Here is a 17,241-nt window from a genome sequence, read left to right as displayed (position 1 = left end):
ACCTACCCATTTTAGACAGGTTCTGAACAAAGGGGGACAGCCATATTAAAAGTTACCACTGATGACCTGCGGCTCTGACAGAATCCTCTTAACACATGTCCTATCTTATTAATAAGTAGGAGTTGAAGCAGAGTCCTCGAGTACGGTCTCTCATTTAGCTTGTGTAAAGTGTCCATCGGCTAGTGTGACCTTTTCTGTTCTCAAAACAGCCCCCGTAGTGGGCATAGTGCCCCCAAAATAAAAACAGCATTTTAGATGGAAGGGACTGCACATAGCTAAAACAAAACAAGTTTGGATTGCTGCATCTACACTACATGACCAAAAGTAGGTGGACACCTGCTTGTCGAACATCCAAAATCATGGGCATTAATATGGAGTTGGTCCTCCCTTTGCTGCTATAACAGCCTCCACTCTTCTGGGAAGGCTTTCCACTAGATGTAGGAACATTGCTGCAGGGGACTTGCTTCCATTCAGCCACAGAGCATTAGTGAGGTTGGGCACTGATGTTGGGTGATTAGGCCTGGCTCGCAGTCAGTGTCCCAATTCATCCAAAAGGTGTTCGATGGGGTTGAGGTCAGGGCTCTGTGCATGCCAGTCAAGTTCTTCCACACCGATCTTGACAAACCATTTCTTTATGGTCCTCGCTTTGTGCATGGGGGCGTTGTCATGCTGAAACAGGAAAGGACCTTCCCCAAACTGTTGCCACATGTTGGAAGCACATAATCGCCTAGAATGTCATTGTATGTTGAAGAGTTAACATATCCATTCACTGGAACTAAGGAGCCTAGCCCGAACCATGAAAAACACCAGTCAAAAGTTTGGACACACCTACTCATTTCAGGGTTTTTCTTTATTTTGGCTATTTTCTACATTGTAGAATGATAGTGAAGGCATCAAAACTATGAAATACACATATGGAATCATGTAGTAACCAAAAAAGTGTTGAACAAATCAAAATATATTTTACATTTGAGATTCTTCAAAGTAACCACCCTTTGCCTTGATGCCAGCTTTGCACACTGTTGGCATTCTCTTAACCAGCTTCATGAGGTACTTACCTGGAATGCATTTCAATTAACAGGTGTGCTTTGTTAAAAGTTGATTTGTGGAATTAACTCTAATGAACTTATCCTCCGCAGCAGAGGTAGCTCTGGGTCTTCCTTTCCTGTGGCGGTCCTCATGAGAGCCAGTTTCATCATAGCGCTTGATGGTTTTTGCGACTGCGCTTGAAGAATCTTTCAACGTTCTTGAAATGTTCCGTATTGACAGACCTTCATGTCTTAAAGTAATGATGGACTGTCATTTCTCTTAGCTTTTTTGAGCTGTTCTTGCCATAATATGGACTTGATCTTTTACCAAATAGGGCTATCTTCTGTATAGCACCCCTATCTTGTCACAACACAACTGATTGTCTCAAACTTATTAAGAAGGAAATAAATTCCACTTCCGTTGGACTGCCAGATGGCGAAGCGCGAGTCATCACTCCAGAGAACGCATTTCGGCGAGCTTTACACCACTCCAGCCGACGCATGACATTGCGCATGGTGAAACCCTTTTATGAAGCTCCAGATGAACCATTCTTGTGCTGATGTTGCTTCCAGAGGCAGTTTGGAGCTCAGTAGTGAGGGTTGCAACCGAGGATAGACTTTTTTTTTTTTACTTGCTACGCACTTCAGCACTCTGCGGTACCGTTCTGTGAGCTTGTGTGGCCTACCACTTCGCGGCTAAGCCGTTGTGTCCCCTTGACGTTTCCACTTCACAATAACAGCACTTACAATTGACAGGGGCATTTCGCAGTGTCGAAATTTGACAAACTGACTTGTTGGAAAGGTGGCATCTTATGATGGTTCCAGGTTGAAAGTCACTGAGCTCTTCAGTAAAGCCAATTTACTACCACTGTTTGTCTATGGAGATTGCATGGCTGTGTGCTCAAATTATATAAATCTGTCAGCAACGGGTGTCGCTGAAATAGCTGAATCCACTAACTTGAAGTGGTATCTACATAGTTTTGTGTATATAGTGTAGGAGTAGCATTCATGGACATTATTTTGCTGTTATATTATATCATGGCATGACAGCTTTCATTGTAATTGTTATGGTTGGTGAAGGATAACAAGAGTAGAGCAGAATTTTCATCCGCACTTCACATCACATTGGCCTTATTCCAAGGTAACTATGTAATTAGTTTGTACTAGGTATGCAAGAACAAGTAGTTAGTGTACTTACCCCTGTACAGAAACGTTTAACACAAAAGTAACAGGTTTATTACATAGTCTGCTTTATACGGCCAATGTTATTTGAGGTATGTTGAGGTATTTTCTTCCTAAGTAGCATAGACATTTTGACAGCTATATGCATATCAGCCATGTACAACTTTTTTGTTTAGATCTCAATGTACATTACCATTATTTCCCTCCTTTTTTTCACTTGGGGTTTTCTACATCAGTGGAGTGGAAGGCGTATTGTCTTTCCTACTAAAGACTCTAACACTGAGATCCAGGTACACTAGCTTTACGGAACCTTGTTTTGTTCAATAAACCTCTATGTACGCTTTATTTTACATTCCTCTATTTACATAGTATTTACTAAGAAATTACATTGTGAGATTGGGATTATATCATATTTACCTGTTTCTTTGAGATTCAAATCACCATTTGGAAGTCTCTTTTTAAGTTAAGTGTATCATTTCTTCATAAATATTGGGCAAAGCCCGGTTGAAATGGGGTGGTAAAATAAATCTACCCACTTTGTCACTCGCATGGTGTCTGTACACAACGCAACCTGTACCTTCCGTGACACCCCACCCCCACTCTGTGTGTTTTCCTGGAAACGGATACTTCCCAAACTAGATGCCCTCCAGTTGAAGAACTGTGATTGACTGGTTCCGAACAGCGTATTGTAAAAGATTACTCCCCCGTGTGTGTGTTGAGAGTCAACCTTCAATCACCCTTTACAGTAGTTCTTCTTCCTTCTTTCTTATGACCATGTTTATTATTTTGTCCTTCCCAAAGAGCTGTGTAATGTACTGCCTGGTCTTACTTCTGTTAGCTTTATGCTTCTATTTTTGGTCTTACTGTTTTTGCTCTTACTGTTCAGTCTCCCACACGTGTCACTGCCCCCTCCTTTACCTCAGCTTTTGTGGGCAAATCACAAATTACCCCCTATTCCCCATCTAGTGCACTGCTTTTGACCAGGAATGGGGTGTTATTTTAGACACGTTCTTTGTTCAGGAGAGTCTGCCTTCCGCCTACCCTTTGTACAATTCACAAGAAACCTCAATTAAACTTAGAAGCTTGTCTCTAATGCAACTCTCTTACCTTTTGTTTTTGCCCCCATCTACACCCTTTCCCTGCCTGTTTCTCATCCCTCTCTCTCATTCTTCCCTCGTTTCTCTCTACTCTCACTTTCTCTCACTCTCACTATATTCTCTACCTTACCATCTTTCTTCATTTATGCCTTTTTCTCTCTCAACCCTATCTCACTTTCTTTTCTCTTTTTCCACCTCTTCGTTTCCCCCTCCCTCCCTCTCCTCCATTGCATCCCCCATCCTCCCCTGGGGAGCAGGCTGCGGGCCATGCTGGGTGCAGACGGCCAGCTCCAGCAGGTCCAGCCCAGCCTGACCAGAGAGGCCTTCCTGAAGATGATGCTGCCCGACAGTCCCCCCGAGGATGGGGGTCGTGGCAAGGTGAGCCCCTGCTCCCTCGAGTTTTTCTCCACACTACTTGGTTCACTATCACTCCAACTCTCTGGTTCATTCGTATACTCTCTGGGCTGTGTTCAGTGAAAAGGAAATGTTTGGAACGTTGCCGATAGACATGTAATACATAGAGCTGACATGATTATCTAGTGTAGTGCTCCCCGTTTCTCCCCACTCTGACAATGTCTTGCTTTAATTTCCTTCCCTCCTTCAGTCGGCTCCTTCCTCCGCTTGACATAATCCATTCGGATTGCTTGTGATATTAAAAATCAAGGCCGGCACCGTTTTCAAATGAACTGAAATTAAAACCAAGGGTGGTTATAAGGCGCCAGACTCACGCTAACCTTTTCCTAGCACAGATTCCCCCCGCTTATCGAAAGGTTAATTTGGACGTCTCCCATTCAATGCCACCGGCCATGGCGACTAGCGTCGGGAGAAAAAGCCCACCACTTGATGCAAAGGCTCTTGGGTAATTAGAAGAAGAAAATGTGGCCAGGAAACAAGGGTGGAATGGGAAGGGGTTGACACAAATGGATTTGATCTGGGAGCTAGCAAGCTGCTTTTCAGACCTCTTTGTTCACTGATTGAAAAATATATCACAGGAATGAAAGAAAATGGCTGCCAGCAACATAATAGTCTATAGTCTTGACATATCCTCCTGTAATAAATGGAAGATTTGTCTATCGTTATCTGAAGCCCTGCATTGATACCAACTACTATGCACAGGGAAGCTATTGTCAGATAATTGAGGGGAAATTATTGGCTCTCATTTATGGCACTGTGGTACACCGAAGTTACTGTTTTGCCAATTTTATGGAAGATTCATGCTGTTTTTTTCCTAGTTTAGCACATACCAGTTGGCGCTTTAATCACTCCTTCCGTTGTGCAGCCCTCCGAGATGTAAAATGTCTCCAAATTTTCCATCACCCTGTTTCCCTCCCTCATTTTCTCTATCTCTTCCCACAGAGTCTGACTGGTCCTGGCGGCCTGCCCATGTCCCCGAGGAGGTCCCTGTACCGGACCCTGTCGGACGAGAGCCTGTGCAGCAGCCACAGGAAAACCCTGTCCCTGGTCAGCTCCCGGAGCTCTCTACTGGACCAGGCCCTGCCCAACGATATCCTGTTCAGCACCGCCGCTGGGCCCTACCACAGCACCCTGCCACCTCGCATGAACCTCGGCCACAGCCATGGGGCGCCGCTACACAAGAGTGAGTGAGACTACGCCACCTAGCTAGCTGGCTAGCTAGCTAGGTCTTGTCGGTTGTGAGCATAGAATTCAATAGAACAGATGGGTACTAGATATTTTAATGTATCTCTATGGTTGTGAGGGAATAGGGTTGGTCAACCTTTCTCCTGGAGAACTACAGGATGTATACAACCTTTCTCCTGGAGAACTACAGGATGTATACACTTTTGTTCCAGTCCTGCTCTAACCCACCAGATTCAACTAATACCATTTTTACCTTAGAATCAGTGTTAAAGTACCAAAGTCTGCTTTACATTTATTATGTATTAGTGAAACCTTGGAGTACATTTAGTTGATTCGGACGTTCAATTAGGAATGGGAAACACATGTTACGAAATCATTAATGTATCTGCCAAAGATGGAAGTCCCCTGAGGTGTAGTAACATGGCAAATGGTGCTGAGTGGAAAGCTGCATTCACCTACACCTGAAACGTACTTAAAGGCCCTCTGTGATATTTACAGCCAGTTTTATATTTCTCCAGCCCCATTCCTCAGCTTTATAGTGAACAAAGTGGCGGGGCAGCCATTTTGATTTTCAAATTAAGGAGTGGGCCATAGAAATAAAAAATATCTAACTGTGAGCTCATTGTGGTCAATTAAATGCAAACGCCCTTGCCAGTCTGAAGCTGAACTTTACGAGACCTATCATAAAAGCTACAGCGTATGCCACTTTCAATTTCCCATCTGTCTTGTATTAGGTGAGAATGCATAGGTGTTAAATTGATGCAAACCCGATTTTAAAAAGCTTAGTCTTTTTTTTTTAACACAGTAAGATATTGGATATTTTCCACTTGGAAAAACATCCCAGTGTGTGCTCATTGAGTAGGCACGATATTAACCCTTTCACTGTCGGGCCTCCTTGCGTTCTTTGTTGAAGCATTCTAACCACTGGTTGTATTTCACAATGAGAAAAGGGGGCTGCTAATCCAGTCCTTATGAAAGGATACCCCTCCCCCACATTTGAGGGTGGAGGTGTGTATGAATATGTGGTTGCTGTGTCTTATTTAACTCTGTGGGGGGGGGGGCTCAGAAACCAAAATTTAAGGATCATGAATCTCCAGCTGTGTGCGAGATTAAGTTACCTGTGTGTGCGTGTGTGTTTTTATGCACACATTTGTGTGCCTAGTTTTGTGTGAATCTACGCCAAAGCTGACCCCTGTGGGCGTCCCCTAGATGCAGGTTAATTGTCTGTCTGGCGGGGGGAAGCTCCCCCTTCGTCTCCGTCCTCTAATCAGCTTTCAACAGCAGACTGTGACATTGTTTTTTTTTTTTAAGTAACCGTGTTCTTGGCAGTTTTCCAAGCAGGATTGCAATTGTTTTGCATTTTTTTCACATTTTGGGAGGGGGGACAGACTCGCAAATTATACAGGGTGGATTGTATTTGCTTAAGGGTTGCAGATGCCTGAAAAATGTCTGTTAAGGTGTGAGATATGTGTTACGCTTTGGTGGAAAGTGCCCATATTTCATTCGTTTAGAGTATCATCTCATTTAAACTGTATATTTGAAATGTATGTTTTTACTGAAACATAAAACCCCAAAATGACTTTGTTAATCTGCAAGCAGGAGCAGGTGTTCCAAGTGGAGAATGGATGAGCACTGAAGTCTCATTATCGGTAGACAGGAGAGGGGGAGGGCGGGAGGAGGGGGAGGGCGGGAGGAGAGGGCGAGGGTGGGAGGAAAGGAGGGAGGGGGAAAGAAAGAAAGGAGGGAGGGAGGGAGCACCAACTGTTCCCTTCACCCAAATCGGTGAGGCTGTCGCTCACTTATCTAAACCGAATTGTCTCATCTCTACAGATGAGCTGTGGTTCTCTGACAGCTCCCTGGCCGACCGCTGCAAAATGGCCGATGGCAGTCTGATGCCCCTCCCGGAAGCAGTGTCTGGCCTGGACTGGTCCCATCTTGTTGATGCCGCAAGGGCTTTTGAAGGTAATATAACGTCTAGATTCATCATACTCCCGCATGGCATTAAACAAAACTGTGTACTTATTCACTGTTTGACCTTTTGATGCTCCCAAAAGCTTACCCAGCTAACAATTAACATTGCCTAGAACAGTATATGAATGTTTTTGTCAGGTACCCATTTGGTTGTGATGTAAAGGGGTATCTTCAGAAGGGGAATCTTCACATTTTGTTGGACCATTTTCATTCAAACGAGATCTGTTTGAACAATGTTGAAAGGAAAACGTTATCTGTGTTGTAACTCAACATTCAAGGAACATCCCTATGGACGGACTTTCTTAAAGCTCTTAAAACCTGGACCAACAAAGGCTATGGGGATGTTATCTCCAGACCTACCAGAAACTATGTTTCCTAAACCTACCAGAAATGCTCTGGGAACACAAAAATGTTAGCTAGGTGTAAGTGGTACCTGATTAACATTTGCTGCTACCAAGGTGTCGTGCTGTCAAATCTTTTGTCCCCAGTTCTCATCAGGCTTTCAGCGCGTTAACTGTTACCCTTTTGTTCACTCAATAGGACAATTCCTGACCTTTATTCAGTGTCTAAATTGTATTCAATGTTTTTTTTTCCACTCTGGTCAATTTAGGTATCTAATTTGGCGTGAAATTCAATGTGTGAAAAGACCATTATAACATATATATATTTTCTTGTGATGTTCAGATGTGATTTCGTTGTCCGTCGTCCAATTAAAGTGACTGGACATTCATTCAAATTGATCCCCAATATCATCTTGACCCAGTCAAAATCTTCAGTCTCTCCCATTGTCTGTGTCTCCCTTGCACTCAGTCTGTCTACGGCGAGGTGCTAATTAGCAGGAAGTGGAAGGCGAGCGAGAGTATTTGGGGACTTGAGAAACTAAGCATTATCACAATGGAGCGCACAGCAAGGAACCATTTTGCCAAATTACTCAAACCCACTTTGCGCCGTAATTGCACCCCTTTCTTGCACACTTTCTCTGGCAATTATAGCTTCGCTACCTCGGTCAACTGTGTTCAGGGGAAGCTGGGAGTGTTTTTCTGGTAACCTGGAATGACTTGTTTTTAAATGTAGCCTTTATTTAACTAGGCAAGTCCGTTAAGAACAAATTCTTATTTACAATGAAGGCCTAAGTAGAACAGTGGGTTAACTGCCATTTTCAGGGGGAGAACAACAGATTTTTTACCTTGTCAGCTAGCAACCTTATGGTTACTGGCCCAATGCTCTAACCACTAGGCTACCTGCCGCCCACTAGACTACCTGAGCTACAGAGTGATGTACTCACGATTTTGTATTTATTATAATTATTAAAAAAATTCTTCCTTCATGACCAACTGATGTTTATAGACTGGATAGGTTGGAACCGGTGACCACATTTCTTTCACCTTGCGCAATGAGGGGTCAGGCCGGGGACTCCATTGACTAGCATTGGGCTGCACAGCAGCCTTCGATTTGCATAGAAGTCAACAACAGAGAAAAGAGGGGGAACTAATTTGCTTAGAGAGTTGTGGGAGTGCTGACCCTGGCATTATTAGCCCGGGCTTGTTGTATCATTTAGTTGGCTTGTTTAGTTTCGTGGTGCTCGCTGTGTGTTCTCAAGGCAGTGTTGCTAAGCACGCAGAAACTCTAGCATGCTAGCCCTCATTAGCATGCCGGGGGCAAAGGGCGTGGTGAGCATTAGTTGCAACTAGCGAGCATTATTTCTGTTTCCGTAGACCCACGCATACTAGAACAGGACAAATGCTTCACATTCACAGTCAAGAGTGCAGTGAAACAGCCACAAAATAGACATTCCTTTCTCCTTACGTGTCTCATTATTCAGTTGTGATTCATATTTATCGATGATAACTTAACCTCAAGATTTATCTTGACTGTTTGTTTTCCATGTTGAACATTACAGAAAGAATGTCATGGGATGTTTTTCTTGTTTCCAACTCAATATAGGCTAGTCTTTTTACTGAAGGAAAATGAATACCTGACTCTGTTATAGATCTCTCTCTTTGTTTTCCACTATGGTAATCACTTCACCTGTGACTTACTTCAATCAGCGTTAAGCCAATGTTGAGACTGTCAATTAAAACAGAGAGTGATTTGTTAAAAGGGAGAAAGAGGGATGTGTAATTATGGGTGAGATTTTCACAGCTTCAGTCTCTCGCTTGTCTCTCAGAAGCAACTTCAGTGAGACACTTATCTTTAGTGAGAACCACTTTCATCTCTTCCCTCTCTCGCTCTTACCTCTCACTCGCACTTCCCTTTTTCTCTCTCCCCTCTTCTCACTCCTTAGCGGGAACAATCTTAGAGAGAACAGCTCCCTTCCCTTTCCCCTTCTCCCTCCTTTCTGTCCTCAAATACCACATACCACATCAGCGTCACCTCTCAACACCGTCCAGCTATTGAGAAGACAGACGCAAAGTGGGGGATGGTTGGTGCTGCCCTTTTGCTAGAAACTTAACCTCAATTTCCTCACTAAGATCCCCGGCTTTCTAAATTGATATGTGAGGCCGACTCAGACATCTGCGAGGCTATTCTGACTTGTCACAAGCTTAGTCTGTTTTTTTCTTGTTTTCTTCCTTATCCAGAATTGTCCTATGCTCTTTATCTGGAAGGTAACAATAGTGTGCTGTGCCGTGTCGGTTACTAAGAAAGGGTCACGGCTTCCGGAGTTTCTCACCTCGGACTGCAATTTGTTCTAGCCCAGTGCTAACGCACTTGATTCAACTAACCACGTGCTGTTTGAGGTGTTGACGAGTTGAATCAATTGTGTTAGTGTTGCACTAGAACACAAATGTGCAGTCATGTGGGTCTTTACAGCTGGAGTTGAGAATCGCCGGCTTACAGTGCCTTCGGAAAGTGTTCAGACCCCTTGACTTTTTCCACATTTTGTTAGGTTACAGCCTTATTCTAAAATTGATTACATAGTTTTTTCCCCGCATCAATCTACACACAATACCCCATAATGACAAAGAAAAAAACTTTTTTGTTGTTGAAATTTCTGCATATTTATACAAAAATAAATACAACTGAAATAGGACGTTTACATAAGTATTCAGTCCCTTTGCCCCAGTCTAAGGTCCTGAGCGCTCTGGAACAAGTTTTCTTCAAGCATCTCTCTCTGTACTTTGCTCCGTTCAGCTTTGCCTCGATCCTGACTAACTCCCAGGCCCTGACGCTGAAAAACATTGCCACAGCATGATGCAGCCACCACCATGCTTCAACGTAGGGATGGTGCCAGGTTTCCTCCAGATATGACGTTAGGCATTCAGGCCAAAGAGTTCAATGGTTTCATCAGACCAGAGAATCTGAGAGTCCTTTAGGTGCCTTTTGGCAAACTCAAAGCTGGCTGTCATGTGCCTTTTACTGAGGAGTGGACTCTGTCTGGCCACTCTACCGTAAAGGCCTGGTTGGTGGAGGGCTTCCGAGATGGTTGTCCTTCTGGAAGGTTCTCCCATTTCCAGACAGGAACTCTGGATCTCTGTCAGAGTGACCATCGGGTTCTTGGTCACATCCCTGACCCAGGCTCTTCTCCCCAGATTGCTCAGTTTGGCCAGGTGGCCAGCTCTAGGAATAGTCTTGGTGGTTCCAAACGTCTTCCATTTTAAGAATGATGGAGGCCAGTGTGTTCTTGGGGACCTTCAATGCTGCAGAAATGTTTTGGTACCCTTCCCCAGATCTGTGCCTCGGCACAATTCTGTCTCGGAGCTCTACGGACAATTATTTTGACCTGATGGCTTGGTTTTTGCTTGCACTATCAACTGTGGGACCTTTTATATAGAAAGGTGTGTGCCTTTCCAAATCATGTCCAATTAATTGAATTTACCACTCCAATATAGCCTAGTGGTTAGAGCTTTGGGCCAGTAACCGAAAGGTTGCAGGATCGAATCCACGAGCTGACACCTCCCCCGCACCTCTCTGATTCAGAGGGGTTGGGTTAAATGCAGAAGACACAACTGACTAGGTATCCCCCTTTCCCAATCAAGTTGTAGAAACATCTCAAGGATGATCAATGGAAACATGGTGCACCTGAGCTATGAGACTCGAAATTGAGCAGAGTCTAAATAGTTATGCAAATCATTGTTTATACATTTGTAAAAACCTGTTTTCGCTTCATTGTTATAGTGTAGATTGCTTTAAAATCCATTTAGAATAAGGCTGTAACGTAACAAGGGGTGGGAAACGTCAAGGGGTCTGAATACATTCCGAAGGCACTGTATGTGCGACCCTCCTCACCCACCGAGAGAGTGGATCCAATTGTTATATACAGTGCCGTGAAAATGTATTTGCCCCCTTTCTGATTTCCCTATTTCTGCATATCGTTGATACTGAATGTTATCACATCTTGAACCTTTTATTTAATATGAGTTTTTTTTTTTTAAGATCTGATAACGTTCAGTATGAAAAAATATGCAAAAGTAGCGAAAATTAGAAAGGGGGAAAATAGTTTTGCACAGCATTGTCACGCCATAATTATTGCTTTTAGAATAGACACTGGCAAAGGTTTAGGGATGGTGGAGCTAACCATAGCACCTCAACAGGATCCATTCTGCTCTCCATCGCTCCCTATTAATCATGCTCTCTACCTCCATGGTTGCAAGAATGGACTGCTTAAAAGGGCTGTACCAGAATGTGCCTTTCCTTTAAACATTGCTTTTGGAGCATTTAAGCACTACTGTAGCTTATTTGCACTGAAAGTGGACTAAACACCGTGTGGGTAGCTGAACTCTATCTGAGAGATGTGCTGTCTCCTCTCGTGTTTTCAGGTCTGGAGCTCGACAAGGATGCCAGTCGTCTGTGTGATAAAGACAGTCAGAAAGACTCACTAGGTGACATGACATTTTGCTCAACACCGCTCTCTACTCTTTTTTAAAAATATATAAATGTTTTCCTCTCCACTGGAATTACTTGACTTTTACTACTACTCTAGTTAGTTACTGCCATTAGAGCTTCTTTCACCTTTACTGCCATTGGTGCTTTTACTATTACCTCTATAACTCCTACACTTTTATTTAGTATGAAGCCAAATCCAATTAGGGTTTCTACTAGCATTTCTGTACTACCAGAGCTACTACTACAACAGCTAATGCTTCTGTCACACTACAGCAACTACCACTACCATTGTACTTCTACCACCACCACCTTCTACTACTAGCTGCCTAGTGCCTCTGCCTAGTGTTACCTCAACCACTTCTTCTAATTGTGATGTTTTCTCCTGCTTACTTTTGTTCCAGCCAAGCATTAAAACGCCTGACTAAACTGCTCTCCTCTTCTAATATGACATTTCTATGCAGTTATGGACGTTCTTAAAGTCGATATGTGTGTCATGGTATTTAAAGATGCACTATGCAGAAATCGCTCCGCCATTTCCTGGTTGCTAAAATTCTAATAGTTTGCCTAATTTCAGTTTGTGACAAAACAAGCAAGTGTAGTGTAGGGAATCATTGTACCATCTTTCATGAGCTGAAATAAAAGAAATCGAAATGCAGAAATCCAGAAATGCTCCATATGCACAAAAGTTTTTCTCTCAAAATTTGTGCTAAAATTGGTTTATATCCCTGTTAGTGAGCATTTCTCCTTTGCCAAGATAATCCATCTGCCTGATAGGTGTGACATATCAAGAAACGTAACTGTGAATATTACACAGGTGCACCTTGTGCTGGGGGTCAATAAAATGCCACTCTAAAATGCCACAAGTTTTGAGGGAGCATGCAATTGGCATGCAGACTTCAGGAATGTACACCAGAGCTGTTGCCAGATCATAGAATGTTCATTTCTGTACCATAAGCCGCATCCAATGTCGTTTTAGAGAATTTGGCAGTACTTCCAACCAGACTCACAACCACAGAGAATTTGTATGGCGTCGTGTGGGCGAGTGGTTTACTGATATCAACGTTGTGAACAGAGTGCCCAATGGTGGCAGTGGGGCTATGGTATGGGCAGGCAGAAGCTATGGACAACCAACACAATTTCATTTTATCAATGGCAATTTGAATACACAGAGATACAGTGACAAGATCCTGAGGCCCATTGTCATGCCATTCATCCGCCGTCATCACCTCATGTTTCACCATGATAATGCACAGTCCCATGTCGCAAGGATCTGTACACAATTCCTGGATGCTGAAAATGTCCCAGTTCTTTCATGGCTTGCATACTCACCAGACATGTTTGGGATGCTCTGGATCGCATGTTCTAGTTCCCGACAATATCCAGCAACTTTGCACAGCTATTGAAGAAGAAGAAGAAGAGTGGGACAACATTCCACAGGCCACAATCAACAGCCTGATTAACTCTATGTGAAGGAAACTTCACGAGGCAAATGGTGGTCACACCAGATACTGACTGGTTTTCTGATCCACGCCCCCGCCTTTTTTTTAAGGTGTCTGTGACCAACAGATGCATATCTCTATTCCCAGTGATGTGAAATCCATAGATTAGGACCTAATGATTTTTTTTCAATTGATTAATTTCCTTATATGAAATGTAACTCAGTAAAGTCTTTTGAGATTGTTGCATGTTGTGTTTTATATTTTTGTTACGTGTATTTTCAGCTGTTTGAATCTGGTGTACAAAAACAAAGTAAAAGTCGCAAAAAAACTAAACTCCAGAATGGGACGCATAGAAATAGAGCACATAGAACAGATCTACTGACCAAAAGTTACATATTGCAGCTTTAATAGTATTGTTTACGTGTGTTTCTTTAGCATCGGACCAGGGTTCACTCTGCTCCATGTTGGACGTGGAGCAGGCCCAGCAGGCCATGGAGCTGTCCCGTGAGCTGAGTCGGAGGGTGGCTGCGTCGGAGGCTGCCGCTCTGAAGGCAGGGTAGGTGTACTGTGCCTTTGGGTGGGGCAGACAGTTAAAGGAGCTTGACTTAGCAGAGAAGGGAATTTAGTTATTGAAGGTCTTACATATACGTATGTTTAACACTACTTACTGACTGAATGCACTGACAATAGCATGAATGCCGAAACTTTGTTCATCTTCCTCTAAAGGTGTGTGTGTGTGCTTTTTTTCACTCCGAGGTTGGTGTAATATGGGGAAATTGTGAACATTATGATAATGCCCTTATAGTGTAAGAGCTTTTTGAAAAGGCTGCCTAAAATTTCAGCCTGTTTTGGTGGGATGGAGTTTTGGTAAATTAGTTAATAGACCAATAAGAAAGGGTTCCAAACCTCTCTGTCCTCTCATAGACAGTCCTAGCAGTCTTTGCTTAAAAAAATTGCTCTTTGCTAAGAAGCTATTTTTGTTTCTTTTTGACCATTTTAATTGACAACAATCACAGTAAGGTGTTTACTTGTTAGTAAGGTGCTTACTTGTTAACGAGAAATTTGAAATTGAGAAAAAAAAAATTTTAACGGCTTCATTGGACCTTTTCAGATGAACTAATAACTACACCAATTTTCATAAATTACCTTCACTCTGATTTTGATTGTGGACCCGCAACACTGTTCAGTTAAATATGTTTTAAGTCTGTGACCTGGTCACACCTGTAGTTTGCAAGTAAACAATGCCGGTGTTTGTCAGTTGTTAAGCTTTGCGTCATAGAGTGGTCTGCTTTTGATGATGTATAAAAGCATATATCATCGCAGACACGACGAAGAGGTCCATTTCTAGAAGACTGCTCTTTAGACTTGCAAAACTTAAAGAAGCCGGTCTCTCTATCTCTATACAGGGATGGCTCTCCTGCTCTGCTCACGGGCAAAGTCCTCCAACTGGAAGAGATCCTCAGACAGCTTCAGTTCGACCTCAGAAAGGTAAAAGTCAGCTCCCCGAAGCACATCATGTCCAGTGAACCACTTACCATATGTAACAATAATAACATGGTCATTTTTAGCAGATTAATTTTATCCAAAGTAATGTGCAGCTAACACATGAATCAGCATACTACTATGATGTACTAGAATGGTCGATACAATTGATCTGTTCTCAAATGTACACTTCTCTGTTGGTGTATTTTGTAAATCATACAACCCGGCAGGCAAAAAGGACGTTTTGTCAGCAACCAGAAAAAGATGTCTTTATCGGACCTGATAAACGACCAGAATAGGATTGCTTTCCCATGATGTGTTGACGTCGTCATATAATATACATCTTTACCTGGTTGTAACAGAGAACAGTTGGTTGTAATCTGGTTATATGTCTTCTCATTCAGAAAACCAGTGTACAACCAGACAATTATGTCATAATGAAGATAAATGTTGTCCTCTGTGCCAGATGGTGATCATATGTAAAGCCAATGCCGTCATGCCAGGTTGCGTAATAACCTGTGTGTGTGTGTTCCCTCACCACAGGAGCAAGAGGACAAGGCCATGTTGCAGGAGCAGGTCCAGCATTTGCGTCAGGACAACATGCGTCTGCACGAGGAGAGCCAAACGGCAGCCGCTCAGCTCAGGAGGTTCAGTGAATGGTTCCTACACTCGGTCGACAACAAGAAGCCCTGAGGAAAAAAGGAAGACAAAAAACACTGACACATACACACACTGACACACTGCAACATGGCCGTTAACTCCACATTACCTGAGCCAGTGGCATGTAAAGAGGGACGATGTCTGCAGTGATTCAAAGTGAATAGCCATCGCATGAGAACGAGGAGTTGCGAGTTAGCGTGCTAATGCTAGTAGCGTTGTTTTAAAATCAAAACAACAACATGAATTAGTGTAAATATACCAAGGGGCCAGGGGGAGGGTAAAGGGATACATTTATAGAAGGTTTAGATAAAGGGGAGGAAGGGAAGAATGTATCAGACCTCATGTTTTTGGCTATTTGCTTATAGGAAGGAACATGTGAATTTAAAACAAATGAATGTAACTTATGTGAAAACTATATTCTTTTGCCGAATAAGGCAAATGTAAAATGTGTCAGCTCCCTCAGTAAACAACAATGAAAAGAAGTTCACCCAAATAAACTGACTCAACTTTACCTTGACTTTTAATGTATTATAAAACAACCAAAATAACTAAGGTGTTATAAGGTTCTTGTATAAAAAAAAGAAGCTAATCTTTAGTAAGTTTTGTAGAGTACTCCACTGTTTTCAACAAAAAAAATAGAAATTGTCCTAGCAATAAATATGGTGATAGTCACAAAACTGTTATTAATGGTTAGCACTGATTGTGGTGTTGTCGAGATTGCGGTTGTATTGGATTTCTTGGAAGTGTTTATTTTTGCAGGAACAAAAATGTGCCTGACTTTAACCAGTGGTGTATGGATACTGTAGTCTTTTCTGTTGTAGTACCTCGTCCTTTTCCAACCCCACGCCTTGTCAACTACTCTCACTAATGATGTCTACCATGATATTATTACCTTTTTATTTTTGCCACAGAGAAAAGTATTCTTATGCAGTTGACCCCGAACACTTGCAGGTACACAAGGTACCGCCAAGTGTATGAATTATGTATTTTCAATGCCAAAATGTGTTTGATGGTCTTTGTACAGTACTTCAGAGAAAGTGTCTTGTATTTAACTCTTATTTAAATTTACCCTCCAAATTGTTTATTTTAATATTGAGTATTTTGTTCTTTTCTGCACTAAAAAAGATTAATGGCTCCTTATTGGCAATATCTGTATAGTTGGCAAGAGATAAGATATAAATACTATATACATATAAAGGGTTATTTCTGGGAAGTCCAACGTTTGGATGCTGCTAGAAGACAGCCTGTTGTTTTGTATGCCTTTCTTTCTTTGTAAGGTGTTTTGTTAACGATGGGACAAAAGGTTTGCTTTTTTAATAAATGTAGGATGTTGGAAAAACCAAATGGACTCGACAGTGTCATTTAATTCCAGCCGACAACGTTCGTGAGTATCAAGGTATTTTTTTGTAAGGTTCAGTGCTGTTTTGCAGGCAGAAAATGCCCATAGTATGTCCCTGATGAACTGGTTAGTTGACATTCTTAACAAAATAATCAGTGCCACAGTGTTTGATAAGTGCCATGCAGTCATTTGTCGTATTGAATTATGGGTAACACTTGTACAGGGATCACATATTAGGCACAATTGGGAATCTGCATAGTAGCAGATGTGCCTTTTTTATAGGTCAGGCCATTATTCAAAACGGCTCTCTAAAGGATCTAGCAAAAGGGATGCCTGGCTGGCTGGAAGCAGGTGTTCTCGAGTGTAGCACACTGTCATCATATCTTATTAGACCCAGATGGGCCACCAGTGTCCATAAGCATCACCCATATGAACCTTTTGAATAATTCATGGTTTGGAAGAAATATCATTATATTCCTTTCAAAATAGAATTTTCAGATCTGGATCCTGGAGCCATGTGGAACTAATAAAAAAAATAATTTAAAAAAATATATATGCTGCTCAAAAAAATAAAGGGAACACTAAAATAACACATCCTAGATCTGAATGAATGAAATATT

The 17,241-nt window shown here is 42.3% G+C and overlaps 1 protein-coding gene across 4 annotated transcripts in view; it reads left to right on the top strand.

Moving 5' to 3' along the window:
• LOC115142646 (signal-induced proliferation-associated 1-like protein 2) overlaps window positions 1-16,626 on the top strand; it is a 99,538-nt gene extending 82,912 nt beyond the window's left edge. For 2 of the 4 annotated variants that reach the window (XM_065001581.1, XM_065001579.1), the window contains 7 exons: window positions 3,565-3,685; window positions 4,664-4,904; window positions 6,737-6,868; window positions 11,635-11,697; window positions 13,576-13,696; window positions 14,547-14,628; window positions 15,166-16,626. In XM_065001581.1, coding sequence (XP_064857653.1) covers window positions 3,565-3,685; window positions 4,664-4,904; window positions 6,737-6,868; window positions 11,635-11,697; window positions 13,576-13,696; window positions 14,547-14,628; window positions 15,166-15,315 — 910 coding nt within the window. In that variant the 3' untranslated portion in view covers window positions 15,316-16,626. Of the gene's footprint in view, window positions 1-2,446; window positions 2,501-3,564; window positions 3,686-4,663; window positions 4,905-6,736; window positions 6,869-11,634; window positions 11,698-13,575; window positions 13,697-14,546; window positions 14,629-15,165 lie in introns of all 4 variants that reach the window. The other 2 variants (XM_065001578.1, XM_065001580.1) reach the window with 2 other exon arrangements.
• The last annotated feature ends 615 nt before the right edge of the window (window positions 16,627-17,241 follow it).

This window comes from Oncorhynchus nerka, linkage group LG15 (assembly GCF_034236695.1).
Source record: "Oncorhynchus nerka isolate Pitt River linkage group LG15, Oner_Uvic_2.0, whole genome shotgun sequence".
In the NCBI taxonomy this organism is placed as follows: Eukaryota; Metazoa; Chordata; class Actinopteri; order Salmoniformes; family Salmonidae; genus Oncorhynchus; species Oncorhynchus nerka.
This window is presented reverse-complemented; position numbering and strand designations above follow the sequence as displayed.